Source organism: Leopardus geoffroyi, chromosome A1 (assembly GCF_018350155.1).
Source record: "Leopardus geoffroyi isolate Oge1 chromosome A1, O.geoffroyi_Oge1_pat1.0, whole genome shotgun sequence".
Lineage (NCBI taxonomy): Eukaryota > Metazoa > Chordata > Mammalia > Carnivora > Felidae > Leopardus > Leopardus geoffroyi.
Genome location: NC_059326.1, coordinates 85,275,595 through 85,295,752, shown reverse-complemented (window position 1 = coordinate 85,295,752; position 20,158 = coordinate 85,275,595). Strand labels below are relative to the sequence as shown.

Genomic DNA, 20,158 nt, shown 5'->3' with positions numbered 1-20,158 from the left:
CTTTTCTCACAAGTTAGACTTGCATGTTGTAAAATAATGTATCATTATATAGCAATATTTAATACAAGTAAAATCCATTAACAGTCATGAAAAAGAGGGTCACAATTGTGACTGTCAGAAATGAATATTTTCAATAATTGTAACATAGAGTCACACAAAATTGTAATTAAGTTTTTAATGTCAGTTTTTAACAAGTATATCAATATATAAAAATTCTGTTTACTGGAATCTCAAGAAAGTATCATTTGCCTTGAGACACTGGCCATCTTTCTAAGACTATCTTCAAAGCCCCATTCACTTCCTTGTTCCTCAGACTATAGATTAGTGGGTTCAAAGCAGGATTGATGACAGCATAGAAAAGGGAAATCAATTTATCACCCTCAGCTGAATATAGAGATTTAGGTCTCATGTACATGAATATACCTGTCCCATAATAAACGGTAACCACAGTGAGATGGGAGCTGCAGGTAGAGAAAGCCTTTTTCCTTCCCTCTGTTGAGTGCATCCTCATCACAGCAACCAGTATGCGTAGGTAAGAGAGAGTAATAAGGAAGAAGGGGAGCAAGACGGTACCAGATGCACCTATAACCATCATTGTCTCCTGCAGAGATGTATCAGCACAGAACATATGAAGAAGAACAGGTACTTCACAAAAAATATGGTCAACAATATAAGGGCCACATAAGGGAAGTATGGTGAAGTAGAGGGGCACCACTGAAGCAAAGAAACTGATGGTCCATGCTCCCAGAATGAGCTGCACACACATAGACCAGTTCATAATAAGCAGGTATCGCAGAGGGTCACAAATGGCCACATAACGGTCCAGAGCCATGATTGCCAAAATAATGCATTCAGCTGCTCCCATCAACAGGGAGATATAGGTCTGGGCAAGACAGAATTCATAAGAGATAACTTTCTTAGAGGCAAGGAGGTTGAAGAGCATCTTGGGGACCACAGTTGTGGTGTAAAATATGTTCAGAAAGGCCAAGTGGCAGAGGAAAAAATACATGGGTGTCTGGAGACAGGAATCAATTGCCACTAAAATGATAAGAGCTATGTTTCCAAAGAGATTGACCAGGTAGACCACAGAGAAGAGGAAGAAGAGGGGAATCTCAGCTTGTGGGTGATTTGAAAACCCAACAAGAACCAACTCGGTGATGGTGCTGAAATTTTTCTGAGCCATGTTGAGTGATGATGTGAGCAGAAGAAATATCCTTTGAGAACAAACAATTATGGTGAAAAAACAAAGACACACGGATACTTTAACATTATCAATATACTATTGCAGGGTGTGTATTTAATAACTTAAGGACTAAATTATCCTGGTTTCGAAAACTTCCTTACATTCATGCATTGATAAAGTAAGTTTGAAAAATTATTTCATATGTTATAATAAAACATGTTTCCATTCTAACTCCAAAAAAATCATTAACACAAAAACATAAACATGTGCACACAGATACAAACACACACATACAAATTATGGATAAATTTTTGGTTGCTCCTGTACAGACATGGCTTACATGTATTACATGTACAGACCAAGTTTTTAAGAAGTGCTGATTCTTTATCTTAACATTGACTATTTGGAATATGGAAGCTTATAACAGGACCTTTCATAATTTTCTGAGATGGTTGTCAAAATGTGAAACAACCATTTTAAGATATCTTACATGAAGTCAGAGGACTTTAGTGAGTTTGTTAAACTCATTAATGTAGCAAAGATGGATATAGAATTTAGATAACTTGATTGTAATCCCCACATGCTGGTCACTGTTCACGTTTCCAATGCAGAGATGAGAGGCTCACTTGGCTGTACACAACTTTTCATTACAAGAATATGTTACGTAGGCTTCAAGGTTTAGAGAAAAATAAAGGCACATATTAGTATAGACTTACTCGTAATTCAAACTTCAACACAATGAAACAAAATTATATGCCTTTGGCATGAGAAATAAATGAATTATCCAAATTATTTTAATTTTCACCAGTTACACTGTTAAAGAACCATCTCTGGCAGAAAGAAAATCTTTTGCCTTGAAGTAATGCACTACCCAGTCTCTTTTAAATCATATATAAAAATATTTTTTTTAAATATACCCATTGTATTCACCTCTCAATATGTATAAATTTAAACCATTTTGTAATTCCAAAACACACTCTATATCCACTGTATACCTCTTTGGCTCTTCCAAATGGCATGACGTTATTTATGGAAAAGTTATAACATGATAAATAATAACAACAGAAAAACTGAAGTACTTTGCAACTATTTTATCCACAATAAAATGAGAATCATACTCATGATATAATAGTAAATATACAGTTATTGTAAATTTATTTTCTTTCACTTATAAAATTCCTTATTTGGATTAATTTAATTTTCACAAATAATAATATGATGTGGTTTTTATTTTTATTTCTATTCTGCAATGGAAAACTGTGCTACAAAGATTGTAGTATTTGAAAATTATCTGAAATTAGTTATTGTTGATACTAGGGCTCAAAGCAAGAGAGGATGGCTCTGATTTATACTCTTTAATCTAAAGCTGTTTTGATTATCAGGAATTCAATTTAACATTGAAAACCACAGCACAATAATTATGTAATCACTGTTTTCCTTTGTGCCATAATTCAGTCACAAATACAGGTAGTAACATTTCTAGAAATGGCAATATCATATAATTTTAATCCAGGAACATGTGCAAGAGTCTCTTCTCAGGAAAAACTTATAAATAATACTAATACTATAACTTAAATAAATCTCACCCTTATGAAAAATAGAAAATTTAAAATGACTTGTCTAGTTACCATTTGGAGATTGTAGTTTTTCTTGGCTGTTGATAAAAGGCAGGGATGGTGACAACTTGAGTCTTCAGAGAGAAGGGACAAGAAACAAATGAAAATCTGTTTCTTATTAAGATTCACTCATAGTTATTATTAATAAATGTCTTGATGTGTTGATTCTTCCTGTCTCTGCAGAAATTTCGTTGATGAAAGGAGTCTGCCCTCGGTCTCACTGGAGTTGGTGATACCCGGGATCTATCTCCCTGACTCATATTTGAACTACCCATGTTGACTGTTTCCTCATCTTCCGCAGAATAGAGGACTGAAATAAGATGATATGTATATAAGTATGCATATTTTGTATCTGTTTCATACATAGTTAAGGACAGGTAATACATCTCTGTATTTTCAGACGTTAAAAACAATCAAGTCCCCATCCCTCGGGTCCTTGTTAGCTTTTATGCAGCCATGCTGAATAAAGGGGATGGAGAGGAAAAGGGAAATGAAACACAATTAGGTGCTTCCAAAATGAGTAAAAGCTAATTTTATAATCACAATAAGAGTGTATATGTGACTTTTGAATTCCATTCTTTTGTCTTTAGCGTATTGACCTCAAACACATAAAAGAAAGGTAAATATTTTACAGGCTTTGTTCATGAAACTGACTATTCATCTATGACTTCATAAATTTGAGTTTTGCATTTTGCATCCTGACTAAATAATAGGCCTCACAGGTGTTTACAAGAAAAGTGATAGACATAGTCCTGGACAAATTTTAGAAAACTCAACTGCAAAAAAAAAAAAAAAACCTGTTGGTATCTAGTATACATGGTTGAAAATTACATAAACCTTCCCCATTTTTTTGTTTATTTTTTTGAGAGACAGAGAGCATGAGCAGGGGAGGGGCAGAGAGAGAGAGAGGAGGACAGAGTATCCAAAGCAGACTCTGTGCTGACAGCAGACAGCCCAATGCAGGGCTTGAACTGAGGAACCTTGAGATCATGACCTTGAAATCATGACTTTGAAATCCAGAGTTGGGTGCTTAACTGACTGAACTACCCAGGCACCCCAACCTTCCTACATTTGAAATACCTGAGTGAAGAGAAACTACATCAAAGAAAAAAAAATTCATATAGAGGACTTACAAAATGCAAGTCTCCTTGGTTATCATATGGAGAATTATGCCATCTGTTTATACATAATCATAGCATCTGTTTATCACAAGTTTATCAGTAGAGCTTGTAAATCATTTGATACGAGGAGATAAACATGAGATAGATGATCGAAACTCTACTTTTGTTAGCAGATTGGCTATATTGTGAAAGCCTAGAAACTTGGAACACTGACTAAAAGGGCTAATTCTTTCTGCTCCAAATTCAACTTGCTTATGTAAGTTTACATGGTAGGATATAATCTATATTTTAAAAATCACCAGAGCCATCCAAAAAAATAGTCTTTGTAGACAAACTGGAAATAAACTGAAAATCCAGTTAAAATGTCTATAGTTAGAATGATTACAATAAATGCAAAAGAATTTATTCCTACTGATGTAATACTGTTCAAGTTATTTTCTACATTTATGTGTTTTCTTCTCTCCCCTGCATCTAAAGCTTATTTAAACATATCCATCTTTATAAACGTTGTTTAAGTCATTTTATATGTAATTTATTTTGAAACTAATTCAATATTTACTTAGTTTTGCCATCTTACACTCATTATTTGTACTCTTATTTTTGGTGATCTATTTTATTTTTATGCATTCAGCATATATTACTGTATAACAGATTATTCCAAACCTTAGCACAAAACACAAAACATACAAGTGCACACATTTCTGCAGATTAGGAAGCTGGAAGCAGTTTGCTTGAGTGCTATTGGATCAAGGTTCCAATCAACAGGTCCTGAGGTTTCAATAAACAGGTTAGGCAGGTCAGTGTTCATCTGAAGGCTTGACTTGTGGTGGAGGATCTACTACAAAATTAATCTGAATGATTGATTACTGTACTTTGTTCCTTGCTGGTGTTGCTTATTGGTCTCAGTTCCTAGGCATGTGGGTATGTCAATAGGACTGGTCACAGCATGGCAGCTGACTTTTCAAGTGAGTGGTCTAAATAAGAAGGAGACAGAGAGAGTACAAAATGAATTCCACAGTCTTTTATAACTTTAAAAGATATATACCATGATATCTATCTCATTATATCGATAACATACATTAACTGGTACAATGAGGTAGGGGACTTATACAGAATTTATTTTGTTGTATTTAATTTAATTTAATTTAGTTTAGTTTAACTTAATTTAATTATTTTATTTTATTAGTTTACTTTATTTTATTTTATGTTTATTTATTTTTGAGAGACAGTAAGTGTGAGCAGGGTAAGAAAAGAAAGAGAAGGAGAGAGAATCTCAAGCAGGCTCTCCACTGTCAGCACAGAGTCTGATGCAGGGCTTGAAGTCACAAACTGTGATTTCATGACCTGAGTCTAAATCAAGGATTAGACACTTAACTGCCTGAGCCACCCAGGCACCCCTATTCAGATTTTAAATACCAAGAAGTATTGGTTGATATCTGGGAAAGTAGCTCCCACAGTGTAAAATGATTCCAACCCTCAAATTTAGTGAATTAGATCTCAGAGCTCTTAAAGAGAAATGGCTCTTATTCATTTTTTATATTTGAAGTTCTTTAAAATTTATTTTATCTCCAGGTTTATTGAGGTATGATTAACAAATAAAAATTATAAAGTTTTAAGTTGTATAACATGATGTGTAATTTTTAGGTATGCAATGTGATAATTTAATACACAAATACATTGGGAACAGATTGTAGGATTCCACAATTTGTTCTCATTGCTACGTAAAGATCTGGTTTCTAATTAGCTTTCATCTGGAAGCTGACAGGTAAATTAACTAATAGTCTTTCAGAAGCCTGTGTGTGTGTGTGTGTGTGTGTGTGCACCCACTTCTTATCCCAGCTCACTGCAGTAATAAAAGCAAGTCTTGGGGTGCCTGGGTGGCTCAGTCAGTTAAGCGTCTGACTTCAGCTCATGTCATGATCTCGAGGTTTCTGGGTTTGAGCCCTGCGTCTGGCTCTGTGCTGACAGCTCAGAGCCTGGAGCCTGCTTCAAATTCTGTGTCTCCCTCTCTCTCTGCCCTCACCCTGCTAGTGTTCTGTCCCTCTGTGTGTCTCAAAAAAGAATAAAAACATTAAAAACAAAAACAAACAAACAAGTCTCCAGCTTCTCCTTAGGTGAAATTTGTTCACACGTCTAGCAGCTCAACTTTTATGGCTGAAAACCAGGAGGCTGGCTTCTTTATCATATATCTCTGGGCATTAATGGGAATCATAATTAATGAGTATCCAGAATCACAGAGAATGATGATTATACTTCAAATGGGTACACAAGAATGCCCAGTGGATATTCCCCCTAAATCAGCACAGAGCAAGCAGGCAAAAACACAGCATTTAATTTCACCTTGGAAGGGGATAGACTTTATATTAATATTCAGATTTTCCCAGATGCTGCCCAAAAGTCAATATTCCAATTATCTCAATCTGGGAGCTAAAGGGACAGGCAATTTATAATCCTGCAGGATTCTGATTAGGCATGCAGATAATTTCTCTCCCTTTGTGGCATTGCTGGGATTTGGTCCAACATCCGGGAACCACTAAGAACAAAGACAGCATTTAGGACAAGTACATAGGTTTCAAAGCCATGCATAATCTCTTACTGGGGTGTTTGTTGAGATTAATTTCCTATACAAGTTATGCATGTCAAATTTAGAAAATGTGGCTGCTTTATCTAATGTTTAGAAGCCAGTACAAAGACAATGAAAATGAAGAAACAGAAATATAATCCTAAGAGAAGAATAAGATACATCTCCAGAAACTCACACTGATTAAGTTGAGATAAGTAATATGCCCAACACATAATTTAAACAACAGTCATGGATCTGGCAACCAAGATAAGGACAGAAATACATTACCAAAAGGGAGTACTTCAAAAGGAAGATAGAAAATAGTTTTAAAAATACCCAACAAGGATCACCTAACTGGAAAGGAATAACTGAACTCAAAAATTCAATAAAGGGGTTCAATGAAAGACTAGATAAAATATAAGAAAGAATCAGTGAACTGAAGGATAAGTCACTAGAAATCACCCAGAGGAACAAAAAAGAAAAAGAAAAAAGAACAGTAAAGAGTTCGAAGACATCATAAGGGACTTACCAGATACTGGAAAATTGACCCATATCATTTATTATGGGAGTGACAGGGGGAAAGAGAGACAGAAGATAACACAAAGCTTAATTAAAGAAATAATGGTCACAAACTTTCAAATTTGTGAAGGAAATACATATCCATATCCAGGAAGTTCCAGAGAAATGACATAAGAATAAAGACAGACCTAAACCAAGAGAAATCAAAATGTCAAGAATTAAAGAAAAACATAATTTGAAAGAGAAAATCAAATTGTTACGTACAGAGGAACCCCCACCCATAAGACTGAGCAAATAAATAAATAAATAAATAATCAGAAACCTTGCAGTCTAGAAGGACGTTTGATGATATATTCAAAGTGATGAAAGAAAAAAATACTGCCAATTCTCTAAAGAGTATTATACCCAGAAAACCACAATCAAGTTAACACATTCATCACCTCACAAAGATTGATTGATTGATTGATTGATCTATTTATTAGTAGTGGAAAACTCTAAGATTTATATTATTTTCAGCTTTCAATTATATAACATTAATTTAATAACCATGGTTGTATATTAGATTCTCAGAATTTATTCATCTTACAAATAGCTTTTCCTCAGAAGTTCTCCACTTCTCTCCCCCAGTCTCTGGCAACTGCTATTCTATTTTTTTTATTTCTATCATTTTAACTCTTAGATTTCACATAAAAGTAATATCATACAGTATTTTTCTTTCCTTTCTCACTTATTTCCCTTAACATAATGTCTCCCAGGTTTATCCATGTTGTAACAAGTGAAAGGATTCTGTCATTTTTCATAGCTAAATTATATTTATATGTAAATATCATATATTAGTATTTAAATATATGAGTATTATGAATGCATAAAATATATATGAGTATTAATATATATATGGCTGTTATTTAGCCATACATATGCACATGCATGCACGCACACACGCACACACACACACTCACACATACTTATGTACATCTGACATCTATATAACCATTGATGGTCATTTAGGTTATTTTCAAAGCTCGGTATTCTGAATGATTCTGCAACGAATATATTGCTATAAATATCTTTTTGCGATAGTAATTTCATTTCCTTTGGATATATATTCAGAAGTGGAATTTATGGATCATATGGTAGTTATATTTTTAATACTATGAGAAAGCTCCATAAAGTTTTCCATATTGACTTCACAAATTTATATTATTCTCCACATCAACACTTTTTATGTCTTTTCCATTTGATTAAAGCTATTTTAAAAGATCTTATAGTGGTCTCATTGTCACTTTGATTTGCATTTCCTTTATGACTAATGATGTTGCACAACTTTCTATACTAGTCCACTAGAATTTCTTCCTGGAAATATATCTATTCAGATCTTGGCTTATTTTATAATTGTGTTGTTATTTGCTAATGAGTTTTCTGTTTCTTATATATTTAAGCTATTAACCTCTTAACAAATATTGTCTCCATTCTGTAGGTTACTATTCATCTATAGATTATTTCTTTTGCTAGGCAGAAACAGCATATTTTGTTGTGGTCACATTTATTTTGTTGTACTTTTGTTGCCTGTGCTTTGGGCATTATATTCATAATGTAATTGGGCAAGACCAATGTTATCGACATTTTCTCTGTGTATTCTTCTAGGTTTTTACAGATTAAAATCTACATTTAAATCTTTAATCAAAGACATTAAAATCCTTGAGGACTTGAATCTCTCCCTTCCATATCTTGAGCATATGATTGATTGGTTGATTGATTGATCTATTTATTGGTCTTCACCTGAAGACTCAATTTGCTCAGCTGCAAAGTGACAGTGAGAGCGCTGCCTTCCACCTGGTGTTGCCAAGCAGACTTGGTGATGCACTGTGGATGCACTTTTTACAGCTGAAGTTGGAGCTTGCACTTTGGCTATTGGAATTTTTCCTTATGGATAGTGTGAGTTTGAAGAACAGACTTCTGGACCACAATATAGCTTACTACTACCTGCTGTCCATCAACCATTGACTAACCTAAGGAGAATTTCCTAGGTATGGGAGGAAGGTGAAGGCGGGATAAGAGGATCCTAGGCTAGTATTGACCCACAAACACAACTAGATAACTATCAAATCATTCTAAATACCCCATAAATCAACCTGAACACTGACAGAACAACCTCCACAACTAAAGGGAAACAAGAGGCCACATCTAAGGAGCAAGATACATAACAGGCTTTCTTAACAGAGTAGAAGTCAGAGACCTAGACAAAATACCAAGATGCAAAAATTTATCCCAAACAAAAGAACAAGGTAAGGCAACAAACAGCTATTTGAGCAACACAGATATAAGTAACATGCCTGATGGAAAATTTAAAGCAAAAATTAAATCAAAAGGTTATTCACTGAGCTTGAGAAAAGAAGACATTAGTAAGACCCTTATCACACAGATAAAAGAGTTTAAAAAACAGAGGAAAAAATGCAATAAACGATATTAGAAATACCACTGATGAAATGAATAGTAGGCTGGAAGAAGCAGAAGAATTCGTTGGTGACATAAAGGGAAAAATAATGAAAAATAATGAAGTTGAACAAAAAAGAGAAAAAAACACAACATGAGAATACACTTGAGGAACTCAGTGACTCTATAAAATGTGATAATATTCATATTATAGGAGTCCCATATGAAGAAGAAGAGAGAAAAATGGACAGAAAATTTATGTTAGGAAATAATAGTTGAAGGCTTCCTTAATCTGAGGAAGGAAACAAATATCCACATCCAGGAGGCACAGGGAACGCCCATCAAAAACAAAACAACAACAATAACAAAAAAAAAAAAAAAAAAACAAGCCAACACCAAGACATATTGTAATTAATTTTGCAAAATATAGGGATAAAGAAAAAAAATTGTAAATAAGGAAGACAAAAGGAGTCCTTAACTTGCAAGGAAAAAAACAGAAGACTAACTGGAAATTTCTCAACAGACACTTGGCAAGACATAAGGTAGTGGCATGATATATTCAATGTATTGAATGGGAAAAGTCTGCAGCCAAGAATGAACTATCCAGCAAGGCTATCATTCAGAAAATAATGAGAAGTAGTTTCCCAGACAAACCAAAACCAAAGGAGTTTGTGATCACTAAACCAGCCCTGCAGAAAAGATTAATGGAAACTTTTTGAGTGGTAAGTAGAGAAGAAAAATGACAAATATATGAAAGGATCAGAAAAATCTCCAGAAAGAATGACAAAGCAAGTAATAAAATGTCCCTAGATATCAGTAATTAATTTGAATGTAAACGGACTAAATGCTCCAATCAAAAAATATAGGTTGCCAGAATGGATTAAAAACACATGCAAACACACACACACACACACACACACACACACACCAAAAAGACCGATCTATTTGCTCCCTACAAGAGCCTCATTTTGGACCGAAAGGCATCTGCAGATTGAAACTGAGTGGATGGAGAAACATTAATTATAGTGTGATAAAATATGATCAAAATCATATTTTGACAATGAATGCCAAAAGAAAGCCACAGTAGTAATACTAGTATCAGAAAACTAGACTTTAAGACAAAGACTGCAACAAGAGGCAAAAAAGGCCACTATATTATAATAAATGGGAGAATCCAATATGAAAATATTTAAATTAAAGCAGTGACAAATACCAAAATATGCTCCACTGGAATGTCATTTTGTGTTGAGTTGAAATTTTTATTTTTTTAAATTTCAATGTAAATGAAATAAAATATATAAATGTTCTCAAATATATTTAAATATTTGATCTAAGTTGATGTATTGTAATAACATATTATCATGGCTACATATTTTATGGCATTGCCTGTTATTCTGTAAGATTGCATTTAATTTACATTTATCGGTTTCAGAATTAAAAGTCATGCTGGTAATTGATAGAAATTAAAATGCATATACTAACATATTTTAGAATTAATTTAAAATTTGCAATATTGATTCCAAATCAAAGAATAGATTCCTTCTTTGTATTTATTCAATTAACATACACTCGTTCAGCACATTGGGTATATTTCCATAATTTAATTACGCATGTTTGATACTAATATTAAAATTATATTCATATAGTGTTCAATTTTATTTATGTTGATAAAAATGCATGGGAGTATGTCAATTTATTTTAGTATTCCTTTGTTATTTTCCAGTACTTCCTATATTCCCAAAATCTATTTTGAAAATCATGATATTATCTCAGTTTTTATATAAATTCATGGATATTTCTATCTTCAGTGGAAATTTATTATTTATTCTACAGTATCAACTTAACTTCTTTGTGTTTTGTGCTAGAAATTTTTTTTTCACTCTCTCTTGATTTCTAATTTGTCAGCTGCTTGTTTTAGGATATCTTCTTTTCTTATTATTATTTTAAAAGTTCCCTGACATAGGTGCACCTACATATATATATATATATATATATATATATATATATATATATAATTAGATTTTGATTCGTTTCATTTTTGTATTTTTTAGAAAATGAGTACAATTATATTTTATTATTATTATTACTTTAAAGTCTTTAATTTAAAGTCCAATTAGTTAACATACAGTGTAATATTACTTTCAGATATATCTTACAGTGATTCAACAATTCTATACAATACCCAGGGCTCATTACAGCAAGTGCACTCCTTAATCCTCTATTTAACCCATACCCCCACTTACCTCTCCTGTGGTAGCCATCAGTTTGTTCTCTATAGTTAAGAGTGGGCTTCTTGGTTTGCCTTTCTCTCTCTCTTTTTCCCTTTGTTTTGATTCTTAAATTCCACATATGAATACACCACATTAATAAAAGAAAGGATAAGAACTTATGATCCTTTCAATAGATGCAGAAAAAGCATTTGACACAGTACATCCATTCATGATAAAAACCCTCAGCAAAGTAGGTTTAGAGGAAGCATACCCCAATACAATAAAGACCATCTATGAGAACCCCACAGCTAATATCATCCTCAATGGGGAACACTGAGAGCTTTTCCTCTAAGGTCAGGAAAAAGACAGGGATGTCCATCCTCACCACTATTATTTAGCACAGTACTGGAAGTCCCAGCCACAATAATCAGACAACATAAAGAAATAAAAGACAGGGGCGCCTGGGTGGCTCAGTTGGTTGGGCATCCGACTTCGGGTCAGGTCACGATCTCGCGGTCCGCGAGTTCGAGCCCCGCATCAGGCTCTGGGCTGATGGCTCAGAGCCCAGAGCCTGCTTCTAATTCTGTGTTTCCCTCTCTCTCTGCCCCTCCCCCGTTCATGCTGTGTCTCCCTCTGTCTCAAGAATGAATAAACATTAAAAAAAAAATTAAAAAAATTTAAAAAAAAAGAAATAAAAGACATCCAAATCAGCAAGAAAGAAGTAAAACTTTCACTAAATTTTCTTTAGAAAATGTTTATTGTAAGGGGTGAAGAGGAGGAAGGGTAGAGAAGAGAGAGAGAGGGGAGGAGAGAGAAAGGGAGAGAATTCCAAGTAGGCTCCATGCTCAGCACAGAGCCTGACTGACATGAGACTATCCCACGACCATGAGATCTTGATCTGAGCCAATGTTGAGTGTCAGATACTTAACTGAATGAGCCACCCAGGCACTCCTTGAAATTTCTTTTTAATTCAGGTTGATGTATATACCAGGTGAGCTTAATCTAATCACATTTTAATACAATTTACATATTGGCTTTCTATAGTAAATGCCAATTTTTAATGTTTCTCGATCCTATATTTACTTTATGATTCAAAATTTTAAATTTACCATATTATTTTTAGTTTGAGGATATCCTTTAATTTTTTTTTGTCCTACCAAAATCATATGTTATTGTCAATTTTTTCCCTTTAAGGGAAACAATATTTAATTACCATAAAATTTGAATTGGTGTTTTTCTCCTTTTTCACTGTTCCAATTTATTTTAATTATGTACAATGAGACCGATTCTAATGTGAATTTCAATATAGAAGTGTGCTTTCAAACATTTTAGCTTATTAATAACACACCCACAATCATGTGTATAGTCATTCCAAAACATCGTCAATGAATATTTAGTTAATTTAAAAAATTGTTCTAGAAAAAGAAATCTTTTAAAAGGTTAATACCCTACTTATTTTGTTTCCTTTGGATATTTACTCATTTTTAATTTATAAAATTCCTCTTCACATAATAGTTACTAAACACAATAAAATTTAAAGATTATAGGAGTAAAAATTTTGATTCTGTATATTTGACTCCATTAAATAATCTGTGTAAACTGGAAAGCATCTCAAATGTCTAATGCAAGTAAGGTTTTCTGAAAGCAAAAATCAGTTACAAAATTGACATTTTAATCTGTTATCAATTAAATACATTTAAGTGTTTAAAAATATCTATTTATTAGTTGCATTGATCAAAATATTTTTACAAAAATTATTAATGATAAATGTATATAGTTAGAATATGAGTAAATTGTAGTCATTGCCTTTTTATCATTTGGGTTATTAAATAGGGATGTAGAGGTTTAAAAAAACAAATAAACAAAGACAAAAAAACTAGAAACTAAAAACAAAAAACCCAAAAACACCAACTACAAGTAAAGAACAGGGTGGAGGCAATGCTGTTGGAAGAGCACATACAAAGAGAGAAATGACAGGGGTGGGGAAAAAGAGAAAAATAAACATTGACTATGCAGAGAGACTAAAAGGCTTAATCTAGAGAGAGAGAAAGGAAAATAAAGAAGGAGATGGGGAAAAAGAAATGAAAATAAAGTTACCCAGACAGGAAACTATATGGCTTGATTATTCCAGAGAGAGAGAAAGGAATGTAAAGAAGGTGGTGTATAACATTAAATGCATTAAATATGTCTGTTTAGACAAACCAATAACCTGAATAACCAGCCTATAGGAGGGAAGAGATAAGGAGGAGAAATGGGGAGGGGGAGAATATATCCATGTATCCAGAATTTACCTACAGTTAATTCAGGTAGTGCTGCAGTGATGGTCTGGGGGAGCTGTTTGCAGGGTCTGTCCAACTCCAGTAAATACACAGTTCCTTGGTGCGAAGGTGTTTTTTTGTTGTTGTAGTTTGGACCCACCTCCACTATGAGCCCCACGACTGATGCCTGAGGGCCTGCCTTGGTGGTGGGGGGGGGGATGGCGATCCCCCAGTCCCTTCACAGAGCCAGACCCAGTGGACTCCATTTGAGTTGTCCTCACTGTGCCCTGGGCGCAGACAAGGCAGTCCTTCTCACTCTGCCAACTCCCCTGATCCTGTGCTTGGCGAGGGTTCAAAGTCCAGCTCTGCACTCTGGCATTGTGGAAGTACCTCTCAGTGCAGCCTGATATGTGGTCTTGGCTGGCTTTGTCGGTGTCACTGTACTTCAGGGAGGACTGCCTTCTACTAGTGTGGAATGCGTCACCAACCTCACCATTGAGCCCTGGGTGGTGGACACAAGAAGACATAGGCAGGCTTTGTATTTTCCCACAGCACTTCAGGGAGGGGGCCACTTTCTCCTACTGTGGACTGTACCCTCAGCCCACCCACTGAGCCTGGGGATGGCGGACTCAGACTTTGTACTATCTCACAGCCCTTTAGGGAAGGTACTGCTTTCTCCTACTGTGGACTGCACCCCTGACCTATGACCGCACCTAGGGTTGGCTCCCCTCCCCCCAGGTGCACAAACAGGGAGCCAGCCCCAGTCCTAAGAAAGCCCCACAGTTAGAGATAGGATCCCTCTCAGTCCCAGTCCAAGGTCTTTCTCCTGTGCAGATAGGGCCCCACACTTCCCTAGCTGCTCTTTCTCTTCCCTTTGTCTCTCAGCTGAAGGGGGTCCCTCCCCTCCGTGCCCACTCGACCTTTTTTATCTCCCCCAGTTCACAATCACACACCTATCTTTTCTCCAGTTTTCCCATTTTCTTCCTGGTAGGTACAGTCTCTTTTCCTCCCAGACTCTGGGGTTCAAAGTCCTTTGGCTTTAGCTCTTCTTTGTTTGAGAAACACGGGAAGATACCCTTACTTCTCCACCATGTTGGCCCCTGGCAAGCTCTGTTTTTTGTTTCAAGCAGGCTTGGAGCCCAATGCTGAGCCCGTTGTCGGGGCTTGAACTCATGACCCTAAGATCAAGACGTGAGCCAAGATCCAGAGTGGATCACTCAACCAAGTGAGCCACCCAGGCACCCCTGAACCAATAGTTCTTTTTTTTTTTTTTTTTTTTTTTTTTAAATTTTTTTTTCAACGTTTATTTATTTTTGGGACAGAGAGAGACAGAGCATGAACGGGGGAGGGGCAGAGAGAGAGGGAGACACAGAATCGGAAACAGGCTCCAGGCTCTGAGCCATCAGCCCAGAGCCTGACGCGGGGCTCGAACTCACGGACCGCGAGATCGTGACCTGGCTGAAGTCGGACGCTTAACCGACTGCGCCACCCAGGCGCCCCAATAGTTCTTTTTTAAAAAAATTAAAAATAATGTTTGATTAGTCAAATAAAGGGAAGTGTTGTATTATATATATGAGAAATTTGTAGAAGTAGATGAAATTCCCAGTTTTACATTAAAAAGTTGCTGGTGTATTTTTCAAACATAGGTAATTCAGAGTTTAATTTGTAGTTGTATTATTTTCCTATTGTTTTATTAATATGCAAAATTAATCATTTTGACCAATTTAAGTGTTCATTTCAGTGGCATTGATTACATTTACAGTATTATGCAAACATCACTATTACTTCTTTCCAAAATTTTTCATCACCCCAAGTCTATACACATTAAGCAATAATTCTGTTTCCTTATTTATCCCCTCCTAATCACAAATTTATGTCATATTTCTGTGAATTTGACTATTGTAGATAGTTCATGTAAAAGGAATTATACACATTTGTCCTTTCATGTTTGCCTTATTTTACTTAACACAATGCTTTCAAATTAAATACTGATTGTAGCATGTTTCAAAACTCCATTCTTTTTTATGAATGAATAACACTTTATTGTTTTTATATTCTGCATTTTGTTTATTTATTTATCTTTTGATACACAATTAGGTTGTTTTCAGGTTTTGACTACTGTGACTATCCTTCTATAAACAATTACCTACAATTATCTTTGAGAGTTCTTGTTCTTATTTCTTTTCCACATGTACCTAAGAGTGGTATTGCTGGATTATCTGGTAATTCATATGTAGCTTTTTAAAGATTTTCCTAACTTTTTCTGCACCACTTTACATCATTAAATTTCACACTGTTTTTCTGCACCATTTTACATGCCCACTAGCAATGCACAAGTTATAGAATTTTTCAATCTTTGCCAAAAACTGCTACTATTTATTTTTATTATGATCATTGTAGTAGATGTAAAGTGTTATCTAACTGTAGTTTTGATCAATATTTTCCTAATGACTAATGCTGTCAGGTATATTTATTGGTCACTTGCTTCTTTGGAGAAATGTTTGTTGATGTTCTGTGCTTATTATTAAGTTTAGTTGTAGATGCTCATTATATATTCTAAATATTAAAACATTATCAGACATATTATTTGCAAATGTTTTCTCCCATTCTATAGGTGGTATTTTATACTCTCTTGATAGCAACTTTTAAGGTGCATTTTTTTTCTTTTACTAACTTCCAGTTTGTGTATTTTGGATCTTATTTTTTAATAAAATATTTGCCCAATACAATTTCACAAATACTTGTTATTCCTATTTAACACACATTTGTCATTGGCATTGCACTTGATGTGAAAGACAATCTATTTAAACTTGAAATTGTCAATAAACTATTTTTATTTTCTCCTTCTCATTCTTTAAAGAGGTAAATTCCAGGGGTGCCTGGGTGGTTCGGTTGGTTAAGCATTCAACTCTTGATTTCGACTCAGGTCATGATCTCACATTTTGTGAGTTTGAGCCCCGTGTCAGCCTCTACACTGATAGCGTGAAGCCTGCTTGGAATTCTTTCTCCACTTCTGCCCTTCCCCCTTTGATGTTCTCTCTCTCTTAAAAAAAGGCAGGAGGGGAATTTTAATAGATGAAATGGAACATAAGAATTCCGCCAATGTTAAGTGAGCCATTACTTGTTGGATTTTGTAAATATTCCTGGTTGATATCTTTCTCAATTTCCTCTTCTCTTTGTCCTCCTTGCCTAATATTTTTAGAACAGTCATCATAACTTTAGTAGTTCTTCATTCCTCTTTCTAAGAATTTTGTCATCTATGATCTGACTTTTTAACATGTTTTTTTAATACATTTATGGTCTCCAAGGCATTTTTTCATCTTTTTTGAAAGCAGAAAAGTCATACCTTACAAATTCTGCCTTGCCCAGGCCTATATTACTGTACTCATGGAGACAACTGACAACTTTCTCCTTGCAGTGATGACGTTAGATCGCTATGTAACTATTTGTTACTCACAGATATAATCTGCTCATCATGAACTGGTATGTATGCAAAACACTAGCTCTGGGGGCCAGGATCATCAGCTTTTTTGTCTCCATGGTGCTTCTCTCTGTCTCACAATCCTTCCAGTCTATATCCTTCAACTCTTTCCTCTTTTCTTACTATATTTTATCTGAACTATCCATCTTCTTTTACATGTTCTGTTCTGTTCTGAAACATCCCTGCAGGAGACTATGATGTTAGGAGGGATTTGAAATAATTGAAATAATTCTAGCTAAACATTCTTAGACAATAGTATGAAGGGGCAACAGCTCTACAAGACTTAGATAGTTTGAGTTGAAATATTAACCCAACATATGTAAACATTTGGGCCTCGTTTTATCAATGTTGAAACAAAAGGGTATTCTTAGTTACAAAATAATGTTCCTATTGCTTCAAGGAAGCTTTCTTTCATGATTTGCAGTCAAATTTTAGTAATGATCAAATGAAACTAGAACCAACATATATGTAATGAACTATTGTGTTTTGTTTCTGTTATTGTTCAAAGTTTACAAGATATTCAATAGAATTATTTTCGAATAGCATCAGTTAAATTATTTTAGGATAGCCATATTATATAACTTTTTATACAGAAGCCTTAAAAATATCCCTCCTTCATATGCTCTGTGTACTGTTTATCTGTTTACTGATATCATAAACTTTATCTATTTTTTTAGTGATCCACACTCTTTATTACTGTTCCAGGCTAATATAAGAAACTTAAAGTATATTGGTTTAATTTATTAAATTTAATTTACAGACCCTGTTGAGAAACTTTTAGGGAAGAAATCTGACTGTAGTTTAAGTTCCAACTTATTTGGATAAATAAGTGACTAATTTACTTCTATTTTCATTTTACACATTTTTGTATCTATACCAAAAATACATTTGGATCAGTTGTTAATATGTGGACATAGTTATTTTAAGCAATTGGAAGCCATAGACAAGAATATAAATGGCCAAGTTACCCTAAGGATTAATTATGAGAAACTTTCTGCTGAAATAATCACAACATAGGTTTCCCAGATATTTTAATGAGATCACAGTAGATAAAGAAGTTTCTTTATTTTGGCTCAACACAGTCTCGCACTCACAAAGAAAAACTGCATTTTCATAAGATGAAGCATGAGGCTGAGTCATGAAACACCATTTGAGATAAGGGGACTAGATAAATAAATTAAACAATTTATAAGATCACTAAATTCTTCCTTTGTAGGTTACAAAGAGAGAAGGCTTGAATTGTGTGTGTGTGTGTGTGTGTGATATATCTGGGCTTACGTCTATTGTGGGTTTAAGTAAAATACATTTTTTTTCTTAGCAACTTTAAGGGACATATTACAGTATTCTTGACTGTTAGTATGTTGTCCATTATGTTTTCAGAACACATTCATCTCCTGGTTGCAAGTTTATAACCTTTAACATCATCTTCCCAATTCCCCCACTCCCCCAGCCTCTGGTAACCACCATTCTATTCTCTGTTTGTACAAGTTCAGCCTTATAGTTTCCACATATAAGTGGTATTATCCAATATTTGTCTTTCTTTGTCTGATTTATCTCACTTAGTTCATCCATATTTTCTCAAATGGTAGACTTTCATTCTTTCTCATAGTTGATGATATATAAAAATATATAAATACATAATACATGTTTATATTTATTAATCCATTCATTCATTGATGGACACTTTAGGTTGTTTCTATATCATGGCTATGTGAATATGTTGTTGCAATAAACATGAGAGTGGAGATATTTTCTGATATGCTGTTTTCATTTCCTTTGGATATATACACAGAAGTGAAATTATGGTAAATAATATGGTAGTTTCATTTTTAATATTTCAAGGAACCTCTATACTGTTTGCATTGTAGATAAAACAATTTGCATTCCCACCAACATTGTACAAGGAATCCCTTTTCTCACATCCCTTCCAATAAATGTTACTATTTTCTTGATGATAACCAATTCAACACATGTGAGGTGATATCTCATTGTAGTTTTGATTTGCACTTCTCTGATGGCTAGTGATGTTGAGTACCTTTTCATGTGTCCACCACAGGATGTCCCAAGTACAAATTTAACACATTGCTATATACCTCCTTAGAGTCAACATGTTTTTCCCCCTATTTAATTATATCAACTTAAATTGAAGTAACCTTCTGAGTCTCAGAAAGTAATGTTTAGTCACAGAAATGAAAATCATTTTCTTTTAAACCAATGCTAAATTTCCTTCAGCTTCATTTGAATTTCTCATTGTTACACTAATTTCCTTTGTCTTTATCAAGTAATTCTTCTTTATTGATATTATCTTTTTAAATATCACAAAATTTGAATAAAATATTCTCTAAATGCATCAACATGATGCTAATGTAAACTGCCTGTAATAAGCATATGGTCCCCATTAGCAGCACTTTTCAAATATCTCCTTTTCAATTTTTGTGTTACATCTCAAAGTATGGGAAAAACCATTTTTTCTATGCATGCATAGATCTATGATTATGTAATAATTCATTATTTACATGAAAGTTGTAATTAAATATTATTATTAACCAAAAGATGTCTATAATGAAAAAATAAAGGGAGAGGGAGAAGGAATTTTTTAGAATATGTTATCAACTTTATATTTTACTTCCAACAATAAAAAAAAGTTACCAATTATGTTTCTCATCTTTAACCTATTTTTCTCTATCAACTTCTTTTTCAATTATCAATATTAAAAAAATTAGACTATTCATCTTGAACTCTTACATTTACTCAAATTTCTATGAGTAATGAAA

The 20,158-nt window shown here is 34.1% G+C and overlaps 1 protein-coding gene across 1 annotated transcript; it reads right to left on the bottom strand.

The window, feature by feature from the left end:
- Positions 1–241: 241 nt before the first annotated feature.
- Positions 242–1,183, bottom strand: LOC123576033 (olfactory receptor 2A12-like). The gene has a single exon (XM_045437086.1). It carries the CDS (start codon positions 1,181–1,183, stop codon positions 242–244), a length of 942 nt encoding a protein of 313 aa, XP_045293042.1.
- Between the last annotated feature and the right edge of the window lie 18,975 nt (positions 1,184–20,158).